The sequence below is a fragment of the Python bivittatus genome, unplaced genomic scaffold (genome assembly GCF_059951505.1).
Source record: "Python bivittatus isolate LINGU-HERP-01145 unplaced genomic scaffold, Pbiv_v1 ctg000080_np1212, whole genome shotgun sequence".
Classification (NCBI taxonomy): domain Eukaryota; kingdom Metazoa; phylum Chordata; class Lepidosauria; order Squamata; family Pythonidae; genus Python; species Python bivittatus.
The window spans coordinates 391,780-418,777 of NW_028277035.1; the positions used below are offsets into that span (position 1 = coordinate 391,780).

General features: G+C 37.3%; 1 protein-coding gene across 1 annotated transcript; it reads right to left on the reverse strand.

Annotated features, from left to right (window-relative positions):
* Window positions 1–265: 265 nt before the first annotated feature.
* MYCBPAP (MYCBP associated protein) lies at window positions 266–26,998 on the reverse strand. Its single transcript, XM_088134737.1, has 19 exons — window positions 26,950–26,998; window positions 23,976–24,103; window positions 22,545–22,707; window positions 20,113–20,219; window positions 18,581–18,761; window positions 18,241–18,356; window positions 17,061–17,208; window positions 16,738–16,853; window positions 16,427–16,545; window positions 15,209–15,311; window positions 12,868–13,057; window positions 11,105–11,292; window positions 10,528–10,674; window positions 5,790–6,098; window positions 4,875–4,996; window positions 2,788–2,903; window positions 2,418–2,527; window positions 1,716–1,898; window positions 266–364 (listed from the first exon to the last, which is right to left on the reverse strand). The coding sequence occupies exons 1-19, from the start codon at window positions 26,996–26,998 to the stop codon at window positions 266–268; spliced, it is 2,694 nt and encodes an 897-aa protein (XP_087990863.1).

Here is a 26,998-nt window from a genome sequence, read left to right on the forward strand (position 1 = left end):
GCTCTTAAAGATTTCCACTGGGGCAATGTGACTATCAAATCCCTCCTCCTTGCTTACACCATCAATATGAAAATCTTAGCTTCATTTACCTTGCCAATATTTTTCAGCTGGAGACAGAACTTATTCAGCTGTATCTGACTACATAGAAGGCTGCAGGAGAGAGACAATTAATTTCTAGCCTATTTGCATATTGCACTTTCATAAACAAAACTTCTCTGATACTATTTATGTGTGCATATATATAATTTCATTACAGAATTACCATTTAGACAAAGGATGCTTTAGTCTTCTCTAGAGCGTTCTTCTTTACCTCCTCAAAGAGGAAAAACATTTTGTTCACCATTGAATTCAGCAGTCCATAAACCTAAATGAAAGATTAAATTCAAAGAAGCTTTCATTTATTTATAAGTAAATTTGAGTCCATTTGGACATATAATGAACTAAACCTACACATTTTTACAGATTATTTTACTCTTCCAGAACAAACATTGCCAGGGAGAGTATTACATCGTAGTATGTACCACACATTTGATAACCTAATTTGTTGCTACATACCTGAATGTAATGCACAGTTCCTATCTGAAAATTATGGAAACTGAAATCCAATAAATAATATATCTGAAGGGTGCCAGATTAGAGAAGTCAGCTAAAGAACACATGCCTGGAAAGCATTATGGAGCCATATTAATCTGCTCCATGTGCTTGATATAAAATGAGTTAAATATGCAGTATATCTGTTCCATATGCTATGCAACCCCTATTAAACCCAAAGGGTATTGTGCAGAGGGGGTCAATTGCTATTTCTACATACGTGCCCTGGAGTTGGGACTTTATAGCCTAGTTTCTGTAGTATGTGTGTAAGGAACTGAAGCCCAGCCCACAGCATAACTTCACACTGGCTAGGGATTTTGCGAGCAAAAGTACAGCACATTTGAGAGTGCCAGACCAGGGAAAGCTGCTGTATGCTGATATTGAACCCCTTTTGTCAATGATTTTTTTTTTTAATTCATCCATTTCATTACCATATTACCAAAGGAATACAAGCATACGTATGCATTTTAGTTGGGAATACTGAACAGTAAAATGTTAATTAAACGTATGAACTTTTGTTTTTTAGTGAACAGAGAAAAAGCTGAGACTATAGCTAGAAGGAGTGACCATTTTACTTCCTACTTCATAATACATTGCTGCAATTTCTATATTAGATTTATATTAATTCTCCTTATTTCTCAGCAATGTTTGGTATCAACAGCCATCATATTCTTTTAGATTAGCCATCCAAGTTGGGTATAGAGGCAGTACTTGGACAGTGGCTGTGTTCTACTTCTATCTGGATGGGCATTTCCAGAGAGTGGCACTGAGAAACTAGTATTTAACCCCTCGATAATCATGTGTATGGCTGCTACAGGATTCTCGCCTTCCCAGTGCCATTTAATAACTACATGAAGCATCCTGATATCTCTTCTGACTTAACACTAGTATAAGGGGAACAGCCAGTTGAACAAAGGGAGTTAGTCACTGGAGCTTTCCCCGTGACATGTGCCCGGCGCTAATGGGTTGCAATTTTTTGGTATCAAGTGAAGACTTTTCTGCTCATTCAGGCTTTTTAACTCTTGTAAATTCTGGCTTGCTGTAAGCTTTGTTTGGTTTGCTGTGAGTTTTGTTTTGTTGTTGAGTTTCCCCCCCCCTATTATAATCTGTATAGACTAACTTACTTCAACATAGAGTTTTTCACGGTATTTTTCCTGCACAATTGGATCAATTTGTTCTCGGCGAAGTTGAAAGTCTGCTTCTGAGGATTCCACTGAGAAAGAGATAGCATCCTTTGCTTCCTTTGTGGAAGTCCTTACTTTCCTCTCTTCCTTTCCTTTGCCTTTCCTGCTATTTGAGCGTTCCTGCTTAGAAAAATGTAATCATACCAAACAGAGTTCAAAACAATCTGATTTCCATAGCTTCATATAGCACTGTGCCTATCTGAAACGAACAGCACTTTCAGCAAGGAGTCAGCTCAGATCAAAAATTGCAAAATTCTTTTAATTTTTCAAACATTTATCTCACAAATGCAAAATCTGAAATCTCAAAGCCTTATATACAGTTCCCAGAATCTCACTCCAAACAGGCCACCACCCTGAATTCTTAATGTGAGAGAAGAGAAACTTAAGAATATATGGAAAGTAATCACACTAACTCTTTAGTGTATTTAATATAATCTGTATTACATTCAAATGAAATCAAATGAAGTGTTTTTCCTGCTTCCACCCACTTTTCAATTCAGCTTTGCTTATGTTTTGCATTGAAGCTCTCTGCTCACCACCCACAGGCCAAATGTAGCCTTCAGCTGAAATAGATCGCACAATCCAGTTTTATCTAATTAAGCTTCATTTTCTATATTATGAAGGGACCAATCATATATCTACCTCTTTGGTTGCCTTTCCTTTTTCCTTTTCCTTCAAAGCAACTTTCTTATCTTCTTTCGGAACTTTCCGATCTTCCTTGACAGACTTTGCCGCAGCTGATTTTACCTCCACTGGAAAGAAAGCAGAATAATTTTCTTCCATGTTTCATTTAGGACTAACAATTATTTTACTGGTCTTTCTGATTAGTAAAACCACCCTCTGGCAAGTAATAAGCCAGAAACACTAGTAAAATTTGAAATGCAATTTAATAAAGAGGGTTGATGATATCGACTTTATATCTGAATCAAGCAGGGATTGTCCACCATTCTTAATGTTGCCAAGCTCTAAATTTTCTTAGAGTTAGATTTGTTGAATTGACATGAGAGCTTACCTAGTTCTTCTGGGCCAGTTTCAACATAAGTGTCTTTCTCAGGCATACCAAACAGGGACCTGAGCACTAGCGAGCAGTTCACCAGCCCATCAATTACTTCCCGCCACAACTGGAAACTAATATGGAAAAGAAATCTAATTTTATTTCTGGTTGGAAGGACAGACAAAGGAGAGCAAACCAACATTCTGTTACTGCTTTTTAATGGTTTTCTCTAAATCAAAGGCAGACCCAAATTTGCAGGAGCTGTTGTTAATTTAAGTAAAATTTATTGAGCTACCCTCTAAAGGCAGTGTTTCCTAAACATGTGATATCTGTAGCACAAGGTTTTTGTTTTGTTTTTAGAATAAACTTAATTAAAAAGAGAGGCAAATTGCATCAGATGTGATTATTCACCCTGTTCCTGAAGCAGTAATTCATACATAAGGAAAAGAGATTTAGGAACAGAACAAACCTTTTATACACAAAACCTCCATCAGAGAATCTCATTACCCATCCACCTCCTTTAAAAAAAATCTGTATTTCTGTGCCAATCATCCTAGAATGGAAGGTGGCAACCATGGAGTATTGACTCATTCAGAGATGAAATGGACAGCTTCTAGGAATGAGAATAACTCTCATCCATTTTTGCACTGGGAATATGTTAATGACCTAAAAAACCCCACTGCAGAGAAACAGCAGAATGAATCCCTGCTAGCAAAGGAAAGACGTAAGGCTAGAACAACAAACTATGTGGAGACCCAGGAGATACTTTGTGGATGGATCCTTTGGGAGACTTTCATTTAATTCATTTTTTGCAATACATTCACATACTATATTTAATATGCCTACTTCCATTTTGAGAACTACTACTCTTCAACAATCCACCAAGGAGGGAAAATGTTTGCTGGGATGGGGATAAAACTCTTAATGAAATTTACAAGCCAAACTCTTGGTTTCTTCCAATTTAGCTGACCTTCTTCCTTAGCTTTCCAAAAGCAGTGGCTAAGCAAATAAAGGGCCAAATTCTGACAAAGCCTTACTATAATTTGCTGTTGTAAACATTTAAAATGTAGAAAAGTTTTTTTTTTTAAAGTTGTTATTACTATTTAAATTTCTCAAGGTTATATTCTACAAGGGTTTTGGAGTTCTGAAACAGGTTTAGCATGAAAAGCAAAGATTTATCCAAAACAGTGAACAGGTTTATTTTTGAATTTCCCATTAACATTTTTACTGAATTACTCAGCTCTACAATTCCAATAGGAAATTCAGTTCCGATCTAAGTAAATGTTTCACTCAGGATATGTTTACTGTACCTGATTTTCCAAGTGAGAGATCCATAAATTGGAGTGGATGTGGGTGAACAGGACTGCAGCTGTTAAGGCCATTTTTGTGGCCTTCAGAGACACTGGGGGGTTGACATTCATACAGTGACATCACTTGGGGAGCAGGATTTGAATTTTTGTTTTTTAAAAAGCATTTTGAAAGTTGGAGAGTTAAAATAAAGTTATTGGAGGCAATGCTACTGCGCTAGTTATATCTTTTCTCTCTGTTGCTCTCTTTTTTAAAAATGTAGAAAATTGCATTGCTGCTTGCTGCAAAACTTTAACAGTGCAATCTTGGAAGCCCCAAAAGTTACAAAAAAAGAGGTTGGGGTGGTGAGTTGCTCACTTCTGTCCTCCATGAACGCTAACCAATAGATCAAGGGCATTTCCTTAGAGAAGAAAATAGAATCTGAGAATCTGTGAGTTAATATGCAAATATTGGAGGAAAAAAGACAGAATTGGGTTTAGCCAGCCAGAAAACTGATGTGTGACTCTGAACTGAAATGCTATCTTTTCCACCAATTGCCCTTGCAAGGCTGATGTCAGGTTATAAAGGAAGATGGAACAAAACAATGAATGGATATTGTTCTGAGCTACCTGGAGGAAGTGCTGCATAAAAGAAATGAATGAAGCCTTAAAAACTAGAACTGTTAGGTATCTGTGCATCTGCTGATTGCCCCTGCATCTTTTCTCCATTACAATGGGTTTATTTTAAGACTTCTTGCTGCCAATATTAGGTATGCAAAGCATTTGCTGGAACAGGTTACTCCTATACACCATACATACCATATCTGGTACAAAAGATCTGTTTGAGTTGTCAGGGGAGCAGTACAAAGCTCCAATGCTGCTTTATTGAGCTGAGCTAGGGCAACCTCCCGTTCATCTTCTTCAGGGATTGTCAGCAACGTCTAAAGAGATAAAAATCAAAATCAAACGTTCTCTCTCCTGCTCTCTCTCATATGCACACACAAACACAAGCAGAACTACAAATATTTCTGGTCAGTCCAATATCATAATGCCCAAACAGTGTCAAATTATAAAATGGCAGCCTAGGCAAAAGAGATGGGCCAGCCTCCCTTTACTTCAGTCAGTGGTTATGCTGGTGAAATTAGCCATAGTTAGTCAGGCTTGCAAGTATCTCTTCCTACACTCACCAACCTGGAGACTACTAGAATGAAGAAAGATGCCTTTTACTCAAAAAGATGGCACTTTTAATGCACTCATGTGCATGCCCCAAGTAGTGCCTTAAAAGTGCCAGCAAACATAAGAAAAATAAAATACACCCTTGAATTTCCAAGGAAGGTATGTATTTGGAAAAAAATGAATTCTGAAAGTAGTTTGCAAATTGCATGCAAACATCTGAACACAGTTCACTTTAATGGCTCATTTGATTCAATGAATCAAATATATTGTAATGTTTAACTTGTTTAGATAGAAATATAAAATAGCAGATGCTATCATATTTCCCTGATTAAAGGTTCTCTCCAGAAATTCTCATCAGATTGTGGTTGATGTAATACTTAAAAATGGACCACAGATATCATAATAGTCCCATTCCACTGTCTTGACTATGAACAAGGTTCCAGAATCCATCTTTCAATCTTGCCATTCTCCATAATAGAAAATGTTGGATGTTCTGGTGAAAGGATGGGATTCTCTCAGAATATTCTGACTGAAAAATAAGAAACCTCATTCACATACCTGCCTAAAATCATCAATGGAAAGGTTCCACTCCACATGGGGTGCCTCCTCTATTTGGGCCATATCTTCCATGTCAGTTTTACTCAGTTCATCTATCAGCTCTTCCAACCCAAGCCTCTTTGCTGCTGAAACAGGTGAGGAAACACTCTTACGCGCATCCTCAGGACTCTTCTGAGACTCTGCAGCACTCTTGGGTGGAGAAGTCTCACTAGCAGTGCCTTCTTCTACATACACTTCTACAAGTTGAGGATTCATGACTTTGTTCCACAACTCATGAAGCTCCTTTACCACTTGGTGTTGGTAGTGCAGCTGTAATGAGAGAGGTGGCAAACAAGAAGTAAATGTGGCATATAAGAAATAAAAGCTTTTCAAGAGTTTCTGATACATCCATAATCTCATCAAGGCCTCTGTGATGGAGACTTTTTTCATTTTGAATATATCTTGACACTTCCATCTATATACAAAACAAAAACTGGCTCCACATTTGCTCTGGGAGCATGATAGATAATTTATTATTCAAAAAAGAGCAATTATACTTCCCCAGAAGATACTACCATGTACCCCTTCAAACTTAAAATTCCTCCTTTTAAGCAACATAATTATAGGTATCCTACTTCACTGAAATTATTAAGGAATTACCCTCCTTTGACAAACAGCTCTTTCTGTCTGATCTCATTTACCTTTAGTAATTAACAGGATGCTCAGCATCAGAGTCTGATAAGTCAGTTCCAGATCTGAGAGTGATACTAAGCTTCTTCCACTAAGTCTCATTGACTAAAACCACTTCCAAATGGATCTTTCAGATGCAACAGTTCATTATGGTAATTTCATGGAGCATCCAGATGTTATCATGCTTTAGTTAACAGCTTGTGTTTTATCTCTCGTTGGTCCATTTTTTATCTTAATAGGCATAACTCACTTAATAAAAAAGACCAAGAACAGTGTCCATATCTGCAAACATAGGAATGTGCTATAGCGCTTGATTCCTTCCATTTGGATGACTGGGAGGTGGTTTTAACATCTGCAGTGATACTCATTGCCTTCTTTGCACCGCCTTGAATGCATTGTTTCCTGTGTACACTGGTACTTAGTACATCTATTCATACAACTTTTTAAAAATTAACTGGTTATAAAATGAAAATTAATTCATTGCCACCATTTAGAAATCTGTTGTGTACTTTTATCATGACCTCTTCTCTTACATTTCCTATTATGAATAAAAGGCACACTTTTTATATATTTTGTAAGTCAGAGATATTTTCCTGTCAACAGGAAAAAGGGAAAAAAACTGAAGTACAACTTAATGCATGTCAGCACACAACCGGAGACTGCAACTCTATGCACAAAGGGAGGGCAACCTTTTAGCAGACATTGTGTTTCATGTTTTAAAATTATTTTATTATTATAAAGTTTCTTGGTATTGTCCAGTTCTAGACTAAGCACGAACACAGAAATGAGGCTTCAGAAGTTTACTTCACATTGCAAAGGTTTACAAGGAGCAGCTAGCAGCACTGGCCTATGTGCAGTTGCACATGGGCTTCTACTTGCCAATAACAGAACTAGAAACTTCACAGGCAGTGATTCTAGGACAAACTTTTTAAGAAGCTATGTTTATTTCAAGAACTAAAAAACCTGCTAAAGGAGAAATCCGGCAACCTCACAGGGGAATCAAGTCCTATTGCACCTCTTTCTCCTACCAGTGTGGCATAATGAACTGATATGACTTTTCTGCTTTTGGATAGGAGAGGCAGGAGAAACCTATGAATTGTTGTTCCAACAATAACAATTATTATTGAGTCTGATCTCAGGTTCCTTGCTTCTGACCTTCCAGGTCTAGACCTCACAGCCATTATTTACCAGTTTAGCAATGAAATTTTGATACTGCATCCCTGGAGGCTCTTGGGACCACAAAAATGAGATTAGAAGGACACATATGCCCTATGGATGATCCATCCCTGGAGTAAGTTCAAGTGAAAAGGAAAAAGGCCCACTGAACTCTGTGAGCCTGAAAAGAGATGCCCAGCATTGCAAGGCATGAGTCCCCGAGCAAAATTCTATTTACTGAAGGCATGAAGGTGAATATATATCTGTATGCGGATGATGTACTATTGGTTGAAAATCTGTAATATTCACAGCAAATATTAGTTAAATACTTTGCATCTGAAAGTTAATGTATCAAAGGAAAAATATGCAAGATGTGCATGAATGGAAAAAATAAATAGAACAATTTTGGTACAATGCTAACTAAAGACGGGGAAACAGATGAAGACAATTTTAAGACATGGAAATGCTGGTAGAAAGTTAGGAAGTAGTATATCATCTGCTGTAAAGAAGAAATGATTGCCAAATGAAGGAAAATGGCTGGGTATAAGAGTGTGTTTCTTCTAAAATTCTTCCCAGTGTCCACAGCAATTAATCCAGCTGAAATTGGGAATGTGGGAGGGAAAAACCACCAACATAATGACTAAAGTTGACATATACAGAATTTCTTTATGTGCTCCAAGAACAGGCCTGAATTATGTTTTGCTCTCTGTGTCTCCATCTGACAGTCCTGCCCCAAGGCCCAGTTAGGCTGCTCACTGACCCAGGAAGCTGCTCCCAATCTGGCAGTGCAACAAGATATCTCACAAGTTGCCCACTGATTGGGCATGCCTGTTTCCTTTGTCAGTCCAACAAAGGGCACACAACAGAGCTCTTTGGAAGCCAGTACCTGAGTCTATGCTAACAGAAGTTTGGTACAAATGTTTAATGAAACATTAACAAAACATTATTGACAACTTACTTGTGTAGAAGGGGATAAACTTTCAGAACCTGGCAGGTGTTTTAAATAAGATCTTTTAAAGAAAAAATGATAACACTGAAATTTAAAAAGTATTTAAGACAATGTATAATCAATCTTGGCATTATGGAAGTCTGAGTATATATTTGTTTCTTAGCTGGTGGAAGTGTAAATGGACTCTAGAATAAGACTTGCATAATCCCCGTACATATTATAATTTACTTTTTCTGCCTACGGTATATTTATTAGTTTATTAAGAGATTATAACACCAGTGAAAATTAGGTGGATAATTTTGCTCATGCAAAAGAAAGAGGAGGATTAGGATTGTCTGATTTTAAATGTATTTTGCAGCCTGCTATTTGGTTTGGATGAAAGAGTGAGTTTTGCTGAGAAATAAAAGAATGTTAGAATTAGGACATAACCTGAGGTTTGGATGGCATGGATTTTTATGGTATGATAAGGTTAATGTAGATTTCAAAGATCATTAAGTGAGAAGTGCCATACTAAGGATATGGAATAAATATAAACCCAGGTTGTGCCCAAAAATACCTTTGCTGGTCTCAGCATAGGAAGGATTTTATAGAAAAGAAATAGGTGAAGAGAAATGGTTAGCATATCGAGACTTATTAATACAGGAAGATAGACAGCTCAAGATGAAGTCGAGAACAATTAACTGCAGAGGGATTTCGTTTTCAATGGTTTTTCATATGCACAATTATTTTATCTAGATAAAAAGGTAATGGGGATTGAACAACATAAGACGGAATTTGAAAATGAACTATGTACAAATGATGAACATCTAATTGCAAAAATGTATAAACTTTTGTTGAAATTTGAAACTGAAGAGGAACAAGTTAAAGATTGCATGATAAAATGGGCTAAAAATTTTGGCTAGAGGTAGTCTGCTTAATGTCCATTAATACAGTGACTGAAGTTACAATGGCGCTGAACGAAGGGACTTAAGACCAGTCCTCAAAGTTCTGGCCTTTGCAGCACCCCCATGGTCATGTGAACAAAATTTGGGCCCACTCAAGCCCACCTGCATTTATGACTGCCTTTTGGCCGACTGCCTACCCACTGCCGCCAGCTGCCCCCGCCGCTTGGCCCTGCCCCCTACCACCACGCTTGCTGCACTGCACACTACTACTATATCAGCTGGGGCCTTCTTTCATGTCACCTTTCACACTGTTGCAGCTGGGGCTTCTCTCACACCCTGCCCAGGGCCTCCATTTGCGTGCCAGACAGGACCTCCATTTGTGTGACAACAAGGCCTTCTAACCGGGTCCTTTTTTCATGCCAGAGCAGCCATGAAAGAAGGCCCTGGGCAGGGCACAAACGGAGACTCTGGATGGCACACAAATGGAGGCCCTGGGCGGGGTGTGAACAGAGGGCCTGGGCAGGGTGCAAACAGAGGCCCTGGCTGGTGCACAAACAGGGGCCCTGGGCAGGCTACAAGAGAAGCCCTGACTACACCAGCAAGAAAGAAAGCAGTGCAAAAGAAGGCCCAGCCAGTACAGTAGTGGTGTGTAGTATGGCAGGCACAGTGGCAGGCAGGGCTGGGCAGCAGGGGAAAAAAGTGAATTTCTGGATTTGATGATTGAAAAAAGACTGAATAAGGGGCTAAAGGGATTACTGTAATGTTAAGGACAGAGGATGGATAATGAGTTTGTAACTGCTGTAAAGAAGGACAAAACTTGCTTCTTTATCTTTTTTTCTTTTTTTCCTTTCTTTAACTGCATTCTTTTCTTCACTTTTTCCCCATCTTTTTCTTTCTTTTCTTTATGTATTTGTATTTGTCTTCTACTTATGTGAAAACTTTTAATAAAAATTGATTTAAAAAAAAAGATGGTAAGGTTGTTCCCTTACAGGTTCCTAATGCTCTGACCAGTATCTGCCCCATATTATCCCTTCTCCCTCCCCACCCCCATCCCATATTCTCTGCAAAGGACAAACTATACCTTTGGATTCTTTCTGTGAAATAATTCTTCTTCAGTGACATATGCATCAAGTGGAGATCTTACTCGCTCCGGTGTTCGAATCTGATTAAGTAACTCTTGTAGATTTTCTTCTACTATAACAGCAACTTCTCGAGCTTCTAACTCTTTCTGGAATTTCAAGCAAAATCATAATATACAGCTAACAATTACTAAGCTTTCTAGCTTAATGTGTCATGTGAACATGGCCTATGTATAAAACGGTTGTATACATAGACAGGCCATGTTCACATGACACATTAAGTTAGAAAGCTTAGTTAATTCATTTGTATCATTCTACCCCATTCAACTGCATTTTATCAAGCTTTGTAGCAGTTGTAATTTGAATCCAAACAGCTGCCATTTTGGATTTTCAGAAACTAGGATTTGTACTAACATACAGAGGCATATTTCAGCATTACTTCCATACTTCCCTCTGTAGAAATCCTGATAAGAAAGTTCATTTTTGTGCAGATCTACTCATCTTCCACAACATCCAGTCTTAGAGCAACGTGAACTTCTTTGGCTCCACCATGTATCTGATGAAAAGATATTTGGTTACCTCCAGATCCTCCCTGAGTTTAACTGTAACATCTTCATAGAGGGCAATTCCCCACAGAGTCACTTGTAGCATAGCTCCTCCTAATAACTCAGGATGAGTACCAAACTCCCAGGATTCTCTGAAAATGCCTGCACTCATTGATTTAAAGATGAAGGAAAAATTTATGGTTTCTCCAGGTAGGATAACACCTGTGGGGAACAGAAAGCACATACTGGGAAGGAAAGGATCACTTTCTCTGGCAGGACACCGATTTTGTTCACTGTATTTCTTGTGGATTTAGTGCCCATCTCCATCAGTAACAAAAAAGGAAAAGCTTATCAAAGGAAGTGCTTGGACCCCGTCTTCACTTGCAGTTTACTGTAGCACCATCATTCCTTGACATTCCCAATCTTTCCTCCAATCATAAGAAAGAATTAAAATACAAAAACAATATAATAAAAGAAAAACAATAATACAAATTAATAACAAACATTACTAAGAAAGAGAATAAAGTCACCAAGAACAACACATCCAAGCACAATTCAAAGTAAAACTTCTAATTTTTATTAAATTTTCTCTCAGGAATCCCTTTAAAAACCAGGTTTTAAGAGTTCTCCTAAAACATAACATAATAAACCTAGAATTCAAGTATCCTCCAAATGTTTCAAAATAACTTAAATTAGCTAACAATCTTATTAGCTAAAATGTGTTATGATAAGAAATGAATTTGCAAATCAGATTGCTACTATCTAAAGAAAATAATGGAGAACATTATGGGCTGATTTAGACTTACATTATTTTTTACACAAGCAGAAGATGGATCTTGGACATAAAAGGTAAGTAGAGCAGTCAAATTCATCAACACCCAAGTCTTTTAAGTTTAGGCTATTATTACAGTAAACAAATTGGAACTATAAAAAATAAACGAACACAGGCAATTCATTGCTTTCCAGTAAAAATACAACCTGCTTTCTCTTGCACATTTTGATTTTTTTTGCATGATACCTCACAATGTTTAAGTTAGATTAAAACCAAACAATAAAAGCAATGAATGCATAAGATAAAAACATTAAAATGCAACAAAATTGTATACATTTTAATAATCACATACTGCATAGCTTTCTCTTCTTCTAAAGGCACTGATAACAATACAAAGAAAAATAGATAAATTGTGCCTAGGAGTCCCAACTTTAATCTAAACCAGTTACTTTTTATTGGAAATGCTATTTAAGGTGGTGATTATTTTTTTCAAACTGGCATATCACATTGTATTATATTGTTTGTGAAATAAATGTAACAAGCACCAAACTTTGGGATTGTTTGTTCACTCAAACTGCCTATATATATTAGTAGGAGGACCCACATCAAGCTCTGATAACATTCAATGTCAGAAATGTGCCAACATTCAGAGAACCCAAGTACTTTTCAGAACTATAAATGCTTGCTTTTCAGAACTATAAATGCTTGCTTGAAAATTGCTTAAAGATAATTCAGTCACTCCTATGGACAGTTCTCTTTCATTTGTCTCTTGACATTGTTTTGCCTGAAACCTGTCACAGAATTAGGATATGCAGCGAGAAAGAGCCAATCCACTTTCTTCGGCATTTCCTGAAAGAACTTACCTAAGTTGAGATCTCTTTGTAAGGTGTGCTGATGATCAAATTGGCATGATTGATTTGATCCATTGTATAAAATTCAGCCATATAAGGAGATTTCCTTTCCTATATATATTAAGCTTTTACATAAACATCAAGCTTGACTTAAAAAAATAACAGATCACTCACCTGATCTAGTATTAAAATAAAAATTCTGCATCCTTTTTTTTCCTTTCTCCTGAAAAGTAAAAGGTGGAGGGAGCCTCCGCCAGTCATACCAGATGGCTGTTGTGCCATCGTTGCTCACTGTGAGGCGAGATTCAGCTTTATCACCTACAAGAATTTCAAAGGTGACCCTGGCTGCAATGCCAACTTCACCCTATTGGAATGAAAGAAAACAAATTGCCAGGATATTTAATTTTTTTTGCTAGCCTTATCAAACAAAATAGCTAAAAGTAAATGCTGTTTTTAGTTGTATTAAAGTGGTTTTATTACATTATATAAATATATTATTATTATATGGATAATAATAATAGATCATTATTATATGGATCTCTGGTTTCTGCTGAATGTGAATTCAACAAACTTTATGCTACCCAAATTGTTTTTTTTTCATTCTACTATATCAGACAACAATATTGTGAAAAGGATTCAAATCTAATGAGCAGCTAGCTTATAAACAAATTAAGCAACGCAATAGTGCATCTTCTACTTGTGATTTATATGGAAAATGTATACAGTACACATTATGGATCTATGAATCAACAGTTCTTAAATTTTTATTCCCATTTCTCATCAACAGACTCCTTTTACAGAATGTGGAACTTCCACAGCTATTACAGGATCAGATTTCTAACCTCACTGCATGTTTCTCTTCAAAAAATTGTGACTATAATGAATCCCTTTATAACTTTTCTCTGATGGTTTCCTATTGAAACTGATTCAAAAAAATATATTGGTTTTATCTCCTATTGTAATGGTGGTTAACGCTACTTTTTCCAAAGGCTTCTACCCCCAGTTTCCATGAGGCGAATATTACAGTCCAGCTGGGCAAGCATCCTATTAAACGTTCCAACTAATGATCAATTTTCTTGATTAATGTGGATGCTAAGACTTAAAGTGCTATTGTGGCCATATATTATAATCTGTTCTTCTGACTATGGTGTATCAGTATCATTGGTATCACTACATAAATAGGAACCATCAAAGTTCTACTTAGATTTTAAATGAATAAAATTGCTTTAATTCAAAAGAGAATTATTTCCTTTATTGCTGAGAAAGCTTATGTCTTAATAATGTTGACTGGGGCTGGGGTTTAGGATGTGTTCTGATTCCTTTATTCATCTTGCTATAAAGATTTCTAGGTCTATCTAGGATCCTAGATCCTATCCATCTATTATGCTAAGAATCAACACTGACTTGATGGCATATAATCAATCAATCAATCAATCAATCAATCAATCAAGATTTCTAGGAAGCTTTTTTTCAGGTGGTAAATTTAAATTTATCATTAGCTTTGCCTCAAATTAAAGATGATCAAGGAGATGGCCCAAAACAGTGTTTCCCAACTTTGGTAACTTCCAGATCTGTAGACGATCAGTATTTAAAAAACATGGAATTTGTTTCTTTTAATCTTAAAATTAAAATTTTGCATACTAGACACATCTAAGAATGCTAAATCATTAAATTGCCTTGCTGTTGGAATATTAACTCATATACAGGTAGTCCTAGGGTTACAACCATTTGTTCAGCAAGCGTTTGAAGTTACAACAGTGCTGAATGTATGGTAGTTATGACCAGTCCTTGAAGTTCTGGCCATTGCAGCGCCCCTGTGGTTACATGATCAAAATTTGACCACTTGGTGACTGACCTGCATTTATGACCAGTCGCAGCATCCCATGATCATATTCTCCTGCCCTGCATGAAATGCCTCTGCTTCAACTCTCCCCACCCACCTATCTTCCCACCATCTCTGCCCTTTTGGCTGCCCTGCACTCCACCACCTACCCCTGCTGCTCCCTTTATACCCTTTACTATATTCTTATTTTTTCTTTCTTTTTAATTTTTCTTTCTATTTTTTCTCATTTTTTTCTTTCTTTTCTGCACCTTCTATTATTTTTTTTTAGTTTGTATTTATTTTTATTATTGTAATTTTTTATCTTTAATAAAAATACTATATAAAAAAAAAGAATTATGGACTGTTCATCCCTGGGCAGATAAATCTAGAGAAAAAAATCCATATCTAATCTGCAGCATATATATTGCCTAACAGCATCTGAATTAGACTTTTTCCTCCTCCAACAAAGATCAACAAAGAGGACTTTCAAGCAACATGATCAACTGTCTTTTCAGCTGTTTTGTTTATAATTTTCCAGATTTTTTTTCCTTTTCTTTAATTTTTAATATGATGCCATGACATTTTGTTTGATATTATAAAACAATGATTTTGCCAAACTACTCCACCCCCACCCCAAAAGTAAAAGGCATCAAGACATGGGAGTCTTTGTTCTGAAATTCTTTATAACTCTACCTCATGAGAAGTATTGATCCAACGAGCTGGTTGTCCACAGAACTTCAGAGAGGGACCAAATATTGGTTCTGAAAATATATCTGGATACTCATCTAATAGGTCCCTGGGAAGCAAAGCAAAGGTCAGAAATTTTAAGTAAGCAACTGAAGACAGATTCAGGCTTCAGCTTTTGTGTATTGCTAATGACATCTGAACAGCTAATGACCCAAAGGCTTGCTGAATCAGAGTTCTCTTGAGGGAAGAATCTATGCAAGCCAGCTTCTAGTGGAAGTGCAATACTGTAAGGTTAAACTAGGTATACATACACACACACACACATATATATCATTACATTAAAAAAAAAGATAAAGAGCAACTCACTTTAAAATGTAAATACAAACTGCCATCCACTTAAGGCCTACTTCACGACTTTTGTTAAAAAGTGACAAAGGTTGTCTCCAGGCTATATTATCCCACTCCCTCAACCCTCTGTATATTAAAATGGTATGTTATGGAGAAAAATCAGCAAGGACCTTTTTTTTTACAGTAAATTTCCAATTGGATGGATTTTTTAAATATTCAAACACACTAGCTGAAATTTATAGTCTAGCATATGCAATATAGTATAAATTTCTAAATAGTCCTCCAATTGGTAAAAAGCTTGTTCAGATATAAGAGGTGAATTCTTCAGACCATTAGGTGACTGATAATGAACATCTGCGAGGTACAGCTTTTGTATGTCTTTAAGGCTGCTGAAGTACAGATTTTTATATGGTAGAATCTAAAGACTGCCATTCCATATATCTAGGCACAGAATACTGTACATGTGCCTTCCCAGATAATATAGGTGCATACATGAAATAAATTCTGTCCCCACTATATATAGCACATGACAGCATCATATGAACCAGTGCTATATTTTAAGCACCACATTTCCTACAATTATTTGAACCAGTGATTCTTCCTAAAAGGCTAACTATTCAATACATGCAAAATAATATTTTTGTTTAATTTGTTGTGCTAGAGGTTATACTGAGGTATTTAAAGCCGCCAACCATATCTAGGTATGTTTTCAATTCAATCTGGCTTCTGCTACAGCCACATGAAAACAGATGTGCTACTTGAGCCACAAACAAGCAGATTATTCATGCATAAGCACTTTCTCAACACTTCTTCCAAATGAAATCCAATCCATTGCAAAACCTAAAAGGTGCATTAACTGGAGATATTGCCACTTACGGGCTTGTTTCCTCAGAAGATTCTTTATTATCATCATCATCATCACAAGGTGAAAAACTCTCTGCTGACACATTGGTGAAAGGTTGGTTTCTGCCTATAACTTCTAGGCCATCCAGATCCTTCCTCAAAAAGGGAAAAATAAGGAAAAATACTGTGTTTTCATTAGTTTTCTTCTATTGTTCAAAAGAAGGGTCAGAACGTTTAAATGAAATGTATATTATAATCTTACAGGAGGCAAGATAAAAACAATACATAAGTTAAATGACATTTTTATGATATATGAATGGCTTTGTGTGTTGAAAATATCATACCGGGTTATAAAAATCCAGCGTTTCTAAAATCTCCTTTAACTCATTTCTCCGATGCTTCAGGAAGAGACTTTTTTCCCAGGCACAATGAAAAGGGAGGTATTTTGGTGGACTGGTACCTGTAGGAATATCTGAGAGTGACCTACGTATGTACATACCAATACATGTAATAGCTTTACTAATTTGATGCATAGCCACTGCCAAAATCCACTATGATTGCACAAGTTTCTCCGTGGCTGTGTATGGCCATCAGTAAGTGATTTCAGTTTTTCTTCTTCCCTACAGGCACAACCATGTATAAACACCCAATGCTTATGATGCCTCACCCATTTCTTTCCAGATGCTATGCGGTTTCCCAACATGAGTGACTTCTTCTGGGAATCCCAGGTCTGTCTGACCCAGTGTTGTGGTCAGTCCCTTGACTTCATCCCCAACGTGCACAGGCTGATTCCAGAACTCATTCCCGGAAAAGCCCTATTAATAATTAAGAAAGCCAAGTTCATACAGATAGAAGCTTCGTTTCGAGACACAGAGTAAATAATACAAAATATTTGGCAGGGAGACCGGTGCAAAAAACAACTACAGAAAAAAGAATAGGGTGTGAGAAAATTAATCTGAATTTTATACAGCTGCTTGCCAAAGGATAACAAAAGTTATATCCCAATTCTTTCCTACTATCTGCTATTACTATCTTCCCTATCCTGTTTTGATAACTTATTTATTTATTACCCTACATTTCTATTGAAAAAGAAAACAACATCCATGCTGTCTTCCAGTGGAAATCTAGGGAAATAAGAGGTGCTAAGCAAGTGGATAGATTTAAGGAACCTAAAACAAAACCAATAAACAGAACAGGAGTTTAAGTTAAGTTACAGGAATGCAAATTCTGGTTGAAAGTTTAAAAGAAAAACATTCTCACAGTAAGAGCAGTTTGACAGTGGAACAGTTACTTCATCAGATCTGTTCAAGTGGAGGCTAGACATCCATCTATGTGGAATGTTTTAATTTGGATTCCTGCATTGAGCAGAGAGCTAAATTCAAGAGCATTAATGGCCTTTCCAATTATGTTATATTATGAAAATAAAGAGCCTAAAATATTTGCCTACAACCAACAAATACCTTAAATTGAGCATCTGCAACCACATTCTACAGTACTTTTACCTCATTGTTATGTTTGTGATCATATATAGGTGCTTTGGTCATTCCTTTCAAGTTCAACTGACCAATGTAGAAGTTTCCTATAATAAGTATTTTTCTGGACACCATGGATGCACATGCAACATTCTTAATTATTTAGAAAAGCAAATAATGAGCAGCTTTTTCAGGCACAAGGTGCCTTAACAATCAGAAGATAACAGATTTTTTTTAGTGGCTGAAATCCCACAAGATCATCACATCGGTCTTTAGTTATCATCTAGGGATATTGCAGGTATCTTAGTGATCAGAGGAGTAGAATATGAACTTCTGACCTAAAGAAATCAGGAGAATTATCTGCAGAATTATCACCTTTCCAAAGTACATAGCTGGAATACTGCGGTCAATTAAAGTTCGCTGTTCCTGGATTCTTCTGTAATGTTCTGAAAAGTTCATCAGCAACTGACTTTCTGATTTCTGAAGACGTTCTGAGAACAAAATAAGAAATGAAACAGTATCACAACAATGTGCGTTCTAGTATTATAGGCCAATCACAATTCTCAGGGAATCAACCTCACATAGATCTTCTCACTCTTGAAGACTATTTCTTCCATTTTCAAATTTGCCCAGGACTACCCTCCAGAGATCATTGCTAATACTAAAAATTATCTGCCACAGATAACAGTGGTAGATCTGTCCATGTTTTATGTACCACACAGCCTTTTTTGTTGTTTCCTCCTGAGTGCCATGTTGCGCTGCCAGTTCTGAAGGGCCAGGTGTTGAGATGGAGGGGCCTGGACTACTTTCTTTTCTTCCTCAGGTTTCTTTCTGTAAGTCCCCAAAACTGAGATTGCACAAGAAAGCTGTGATTCCTCAGGAATCAGTCGCGCTATCTGAAAGGAGACAATGACAAAATTAGAAAGGCAGGATAGTGTTCTGACAGGTGCCCTAGCTAATTATGTTAACTTGTTATGCTGTCTGCTTGATCCACAACACTGCTCTTGAACAAGGGCTCTTGAATTGCTGTTGAGTTGCCCTTCAGACATATTGATGAGCTTGCCTGCTGTTATTTTTGCATAGCTTTATTCCACAATACATCAATTAAGTCAAATATGGATAAACCTGGTGGCTACTGGGCTAACACTGCTCTTTCAGAAATGGGCTGCTTTGCCACAGGAAGGAAGAGCAGTAGAAAAAAATTTAAAACCAAAACAGTAGCTGAAAATGCAGTGCTTAAACAATAATAGTAATTAAAAACCTTCTATTGAAGATATAGACTTTAATATTAGCATTTATATTATAAAAAACACAGAAGAATAAAAAGGCCTTTGCCAGGAAGATACTAATGAAAGGGTGACATGGCCCTCCAGGGGAAAGATACTGCAGAATCAGGGACTACCACTAAGAAATCCTATTCCTGGGTAGTCACTCACTAGACCTCAGCATGGATTGTCTCCAGATCAGGGCCCCTAAGGATGACCTTAAGGTATGGGTAGGAACATATACAAGGAAGTGTTCATTCAGCTTCTCTGATCCTCAGCTATGAAGGGCTTTATAAGCTAGTATTAGCAGTCTGAACTGGGACTGGAAACAAACTGGAAGCCAGTGAAGATCACGTAAAACACGTGTATTATTGTTGTAACACATAGTTCCAATGAGTACTCTTGCTGCAGAATTTTGTCCTAACCAAAGTTTCCAAATAATCTTGAAAGGCAGCCCCACATTAATAGATTGCAGTAACCTAGATGAGAGGTTACCAGGGCATAGATCACTAAAGAGAAGCTATTGTTGTCTAAACAGGGCTATAGCTGGTTAAAAAAAAAAACACTTTATGCCACAAAGAACACTTGCAATTTTAATGACAGAGATGGATCAAGAGCACCCCCCAAATTACAGACTTGAACTTTTAGGGGAAACCAACTCCTAAAACAACTTAAACATTGTTCATCTGAACCAAAAAACTGTCCACTAACAGAGCCACTATCTTGTCCAGATTTAGCTTCAGTTTTTTTGTCCCTCATCCAATATAAAATTTGATACAGTATGAAAGACACACCAAGGAAGAGCCAATGCAGGCATCTCCTACAGAAAAGCTGATTTGGATTATTATCTTCACAACACTTCTGCATTTTTGTAATGCCATAGCTGAACTATAAGACCTCGTTAAATAACCACATATCCCAATAATGGAATTATTTGGCTGTTTTCACTAATTTTGACAATAAGATAATAATACAAACTAACCTGAGAGTGACCATTTTTTATGGCTTCTTTCCTGAATTCCTGGAGAGTTCCTAAAATGCTATATGGGGTGATATATCCAAAGGTATCAACTACTGGTCCTTCTATACCTATAATAAAGCATATTAAGAATGTTAAATAAAATATTCAGCATACACATTCAAAGACTGACAAACTTTAGATGCAAGTTCTTCTATTTCTGGCTTAAAACTGGGGATCCACCAACTGGAATGTAGCCAAAATGGCATGCACTTAGAATAAAAAAATTCTGAACCCAAGAATTAGTATTAAGCATTAGAACTCAATATCATTCACAGACCTTCCACATAAAGAAAAGAAAGAATGCAGTGGATGTCTTCTGGAATTCTTTCCAACCCTGTTGCAGCAGTATTTGTTTGCATGTCTGTACTAGGAAGCACAGGACAGACTTCTTAAGCAGGGCAGGGGCATGGCAAGTTACTTGGCAGGGCAAGCTACTATATATAAACAGGGAGCAAACCCCTCACCCACCAGCACTGATGATGTTACCTAGTCAGATAATGAAACCAAACTCGGAAAGCACCAAGGACTCCACACTTCTTAAGCTTTGCTCTGGGTCACATAACCAGAGGGGAGGGGAGGGGAGGGGAGGGGAGGCTTAGTCAGCAACCTTCTGAGCCTCTGCTCTCCTGCCTCTCCCATAGGGATGCATTGGCGGATTTTTTTCTACTTTATTTCCTCCATAGCCCTGGCCTGATCCAGCCCGTTTTTGAACTCAAACTTTATTTTGCCAGTTTCTTCCTCCATACCAAATTTGGTTGTCCTGTTCAGTTTGGAGAGAATTATCATGCCCACAGAATCCTGCTCCCCTTTTACATAATTTCTTTCCAGCAGTAATTTCTGTTGCGTTGTGAAAAATAACAAGGTAAGAAAAGCATGCAGAGCATGGCTTCTGGAATTCTTTCCAGCTACTTTACCAGCAGTGGCCATAGAAGACATCTCTTATTGTCTCCTGTGTAATGAACCAACATATTGTGTGTGTGTACTTGTGTGCATGCATGCACGCTTTTCCCCAGGGAGTAATCAGGGTGTGTGCATGTGTTGCTTATGTCTGTGTGTACATGTACATTTGTAAATGTCTAATCAAAGTGAGTGGTTATGTGTTGTGTGTTTCTGCTTTCCCTTTGTTGCACTTGTGAATTTTTATAGGTAAGTGTGCACTGCGAAGCTCAAAGTAGCGTACATGTTTCATTCCAGGTCACAAATGGAGCAGTTGACATTATCCAAGCTGCTGCTCAATTGCCTCTACTATGGAGATGCACTGGGACATTTTTTTTCCTGGATTTTTTTTACCATGTAGTCCCCAATCAAATCTGACCCATTTTCAAATCTATTATTTCTTTTACTGGCTTCTCCCAGCACACCAAATTTGGTTCCATTGTATTCTGTTTTCAGAGACTTGTTCTGCTGACAGACAGTTCTGAGATCCTTTACCTAGCACCTTTTTAGCATTCCATTGGGTTGGAAAAAATAAAAACTTCCTTGGTTACTCCAACACTTCCTTCAATTATAATACTCAGAACCTGGTTGATACTATCTCTAACTATCCACCTGTAAATTGAAATCATGGATTTCTTTTCTAGTGAAATAACTAATTTCCCCAAAATAGAATCTGTCATGACACAAATTCATGAAATCCTTTAACATCTATCTCAAATATTTATCTCATCAAAAAAACTCCATGCAAATATGCACATATTGCAGAAAGCTGTGAATGGAAACATGTGTTATGAAAGCTGCATACAAGATACAATGTGTACAAAATGCATACATCAAGAAATGTATGTTTTCCTTGCAACTGTTTCTTGCAATATTTTAAAAATACAAAATGATGCAGAACTTTGATGAAATAGAACAATAAATGAATGCAGTGATTCCGACCAAAGACAGGCTGATCTGTACATCCCTATCTTCATTCTATCCAGAATTAGTTCAAAACCCAAGGAATTCTGAATTCCAAAATCTGTTTATGAATTTCTGATATTTAGTATCTTTCCCAAATTGCATATAACTATGACAGTATCTTTTTTTCTGTTCGGTCCCCATGATGTTATCTTCATCACATCACCACAAGTGAGACAGCAAAAGTCATGATTAGCTGTACTGGTATTAAAGTAATACTTTCTCTCATGTTCATCTACACTCCAACAGCAACCTCAATGTGTGTGGAATCTTTAGGGTTTGTCACCCATTACATGAAGTCAGGTGACTGCAATGAACAGAAGCAGTTGAAGTACAATAGGGACTGGCAATAGGGAAGGCAAATTTCATGGCAATGTTGTTTTCTGCTTACCCAAGGATGGATGAATGGCTCTTTTAGCAGTGAGGAAAGGCACTAAATTACTTCACATTGTAATATCAGGACCACAGTATGAAAAAAGTGGAGATAACTGTACCAGAATAATTCAGTGTTTTCTTTGATTCATCTGGGATGGCTGGATAAGCAACCAGGAAATGAGCTTTTTTCCCAATTTCTCGAGGCCTAGATTTGCGTACAAGGAACTTCTTGATAACAGCAGGTTTCTCTTTCTCTTCTTGAGGACGATTTTCAGTCCGGACCTACCATAACAAATACATTCTCAATAAAACAATATTTACAATGGTTCTACTGTCACTATTCTCATTATACTACCAATAATAGGTGCCACAGAATTTATCCAAAAGATAGGATGAAGTTTGACTTGTGTGCTTCTGTCCTTTTTCATGCAAAATGATACATTCCTTTTTCTTCTATGTCAAAATCTAGTTATCCACACACTTTCCAGGGTTCCCTTGTTCCTCTTGTAATATTTCTGACTTCCACCATGCCTCAGGCACCCCTTTTCCTGGCATGAATACATTCAATTATGTACATAATGCCCTATTATCATTGAAGGCTTTTAGTATAAATTAGGATAACAGTATTTATTGCACATAGCGTGTACATAAATAATTATTTCCCAGGATGCCACCCATTGGTAAGTAGCTGCCTCACAATGAAGGTGCTATGTTTCCCATAAGATTAAAAAAAAGTCTGAAATATTATAACAATGTGACACAGATAAAGGCCATTTCCATGTAGTCACCTACAGCATCTTCTAGTGTCACATTGCCATTATTGGGATTAAAAAAAAAAGGCTGTCCCCTTTATTGTTCCATTGGCACAATGATGGTTGGCTGACTCTAGGTGATCCTATAGTCCTTTCTCCACTTGTGCCTAGCCACAAACATGCCCTGGCAACATACTTCTTCTGACATGTTTTGATGACATTGCCTTCATCTTTTTTCCAGTCATGGGAGAGATGGCTTTAGCATAGGTCATACTATATATTGGAAGTTCTTGGATTCTTCTGAGCTTGCCTAATTGGTTCCACTCCTGCCTATAGGGTAAAGCTTGATTGGAGCAGAGCCATGAGAAGAGATGACCATAAATATAAACTGATAACAAGACTGAAATAAGAAACAATGATCCATGATGACTATTTCATATATTCAAGTGATGGAAGATTTTTTTCCCCCAGGGATCGGGGAACAGCAAAATAAATTGGGCACTGTTGAGCTTCAGTGTTTAGTGAACATGGTCTAGCAGCAGATTTCTTGACATTTCACCAGCAACTGTGGCTGGCTTCTTCAGAGGCAAAAGGGTCTGCTATGCAGACTGCAGATGACAGAATCCAGTCTGTCCCAGGCCCCTGAAGACAACAGCCAGCAAAACATTAGGAAATCTTCTGTCTAGAAGACCATGGACACTAAATCCTGAAGCTTAACACTGCCCAACAGATAATGGCCATGAAAGCTACACCAGCAAAAGAAATTACCTGGATTAGGGAAAGAAATTTTATACCTACCTTTGCCAAGTCTTCTAGCTTTATGGCAAGAGCCTGGATTTCATCTCCTTGCAGTACACAGCTCACAGGTTCCGGCTCTTCTTGGACTGGTGAAGAAGGCTGCTCAAATGGTTTTATTTTTTTTTTTTCTGAAAGAAAGCACTAATTTTCTCTCTGCATATTGTGTGTTCACACACACACATACAGAGAGAGAGAGAGACATACACACACACGCAGAGACAGAGAATACACACACATACACATGCAATTAAAAATAATTCAGGAAGCACTCCTCTTGTCAGGTTAGGGTCATAACTGCCAAGTAGGCATGATTGTCATTAGAATTTTGATTATTCCATTATGTAAAAATGTATTGCAAATTCCTCACACTTTGGCATTTTCCCAGTCATATACTGTAGTAATCCCAATATATATGGTGGTTTTAACATGACCACATCATACAGTTTCCACATTTAATTAATTGTATTAATCATACAATTAATTCAATATTATGACAATTATGACAATTATTAAAAATTCAATTATTATTGATAACTTCTGGAGAGATTATGGGGGCCATCCCCAAGGCTTTGGGTGACAATCACACCTCTGCTCTGATTTAGCATAATGTCATGCTTTTTGGTCCAGAGAGGAGCATGAAGTGCTAAATGGTGGTTAGTCAGGGATCACACACACATATACACTCACAAACATCCTTTTCAGGAACAGAGGACAGCAGACCACACAGAAGGGGAGATAGGACTTGCCAAACAATTGTTTTCCAAGTGACCTACACTTGTACTTCAGAAGAGAGGACTCTTTGGAAAAGACCCTGATGCTGGGAAAGATTGAAGGCAAAAGGAGAAGGGGACGGCAGAGGATGAGATGGTTAGATAGCATCACTGAAGCAATGAACATGAAACTGAGCAAACTCAGGGAGGCAGTGAAGGACAGGAAGGCCTGGCGCGATATGGTTCATGGGGTCATGAAGAGTCGGACACGACTTAACGACTGAACAACAACAACACACTTGTACTATGATAACTGAAGCAGTTCCCTAATGCCCTGATCTTGAATGAGATGTTTTTCTGCTTCCATGCAAGAATAGTTCCTTTATTCTCTTTTATTCATTTCTACCCTGCTTTTTGGTATAAAGCACCTGAAGCAATAAAACCTCTAAAACATCAGATTAAAGTTAAACATTAAAATAGCATACATCTGAAATTCAACCAGATAGTACCATGCAAATTGCCAGCTTTTTTAAAAATAGAAATGCCTATGGTGGGGGGTGGTCTTGACCACTTTCTAAAAAAAGAGAGTTGATGGGCTCAAGAACATTTCCTTTGGCAGGGCATTCCAATATATCTTTCATGAACTTTGCCAATTAATGTAGTGAAGTTCATAGCACACTTTATGTTTAGCACTACACTTTGATGCTTTCTTGTAGGGAATCTTATTTTTATCAAAGAAATACAAGTCTTTCTACATAATGATGAAACAGAAATTGAATATTGTCTTTTCTCTATCTTTTGTTTTTCATTATTACAACATCTGTTTATCTGCCTTTCCCTTACCTTTTGTTAATGCACATTTGCTGAACTTATATTATCCTATTTACTAAGCTAATTTAGGTGAAGCTTAACCTCACTGTACAAGCCCAGGATTCAACTATTCCACAACCCTATCTTACATCTATTTTGAGAATCTAATATTACTGTATCATCAATGATGTGTACATGAAGCATCACCGTCACTTTTATAGCTCATTTGTACATCAAACGTTGATATTATTGGTTTGAGATGCTTACAGACCTCATACCCTAAAACACTGGAAAATCAGATACCTACAGCATTTGTCATGCTCCATCACTGCAAACATGGATTCTGCCATGCAAATTTCATAGCACATACTAATGTTAAACACATTTGCAGAATTGCTTTTCATGAGCTTTTTTTATGTGAGCCGCTTCTCTCTGACCAAAGGAGCAAAAGAAGAACCCTGATGGTTCAGACCATATTTTCAGCAGTGGCTAGAAGTTACTAGTGGCTGCAAGGAATGACCACAGAAACTGAAATACAGGAACTTAGGAATTCATTTGTTTTTTAATATAATATAGACTATTCCTTTATCCATTCATTTAACCCCCTTTTAAAGTTATTAAAACCAGCAATCATACTCTTTTACATTAAATATCGTTTGTCCTGGAACCTATTACTATTACAAGATGCCCATTCACTCTGTCTTCTCCCTTCACTTTGCATCCACATGCTGTCCTTTCCCTGCATTAAACTGCCTCAGCTAGGATCCTCAGTGTCCCCTCTTGTTGCTCCTACTGCCTTTCTAGCAGTGCTGGGTCCAATGAAACCCATTCCTGGTTTTACTTTTACTTTTTTTCTTTTTTCTTTCTTTCTTTCTTTTTTTGGTTTTCTTTTGCCAGCATAATGCCCATCTCTAGCTATCAAGTTAAGCAAGCACTCAACCTTATAATCTGTTTTAAATAGTAGAATTCAATGAGTTCTGCAGACTGCAGTAATATGGTAAGAGAGTATACCTGAGGGCACCCAGAGTTCATTTATCTTATTCCAAAAAGCCCGCTGTAGCCACTCACATGGAATTAAAGGGGGGAAGTCTAGTTCAGTATGGTAAACATTTTAATTAAAACTTTTAAAAATAATCCTTTATCTCTGAGGGTATCAGGGCAATATACAAGTAACACATAAAACATTATCCCTGTCTTTTCCACGTAGTGCTGCTAATTACTGTAACAATACTAAGCTATACAGAAAATGCTCCGACGGGCTGGGTTGTACATGCAATTTATTAATCAGAAAGATTAATTTCCAAATGCTCATTTTTAATGCCTTGTCTTTTTAAAACATTATGGGCTCCTCCACACATAACACTGATTAAATGATACACTGTACCAGCTGCAACAACAGCAGAGTTTTCAGAATACCTCCCCTTCCCTCTTACAAAGCCCCTTTACTAGCCTACCGGGGGGCGTTTTACTGTTGCGCAATTCCTTCTTTCCCATCTTGTTCAT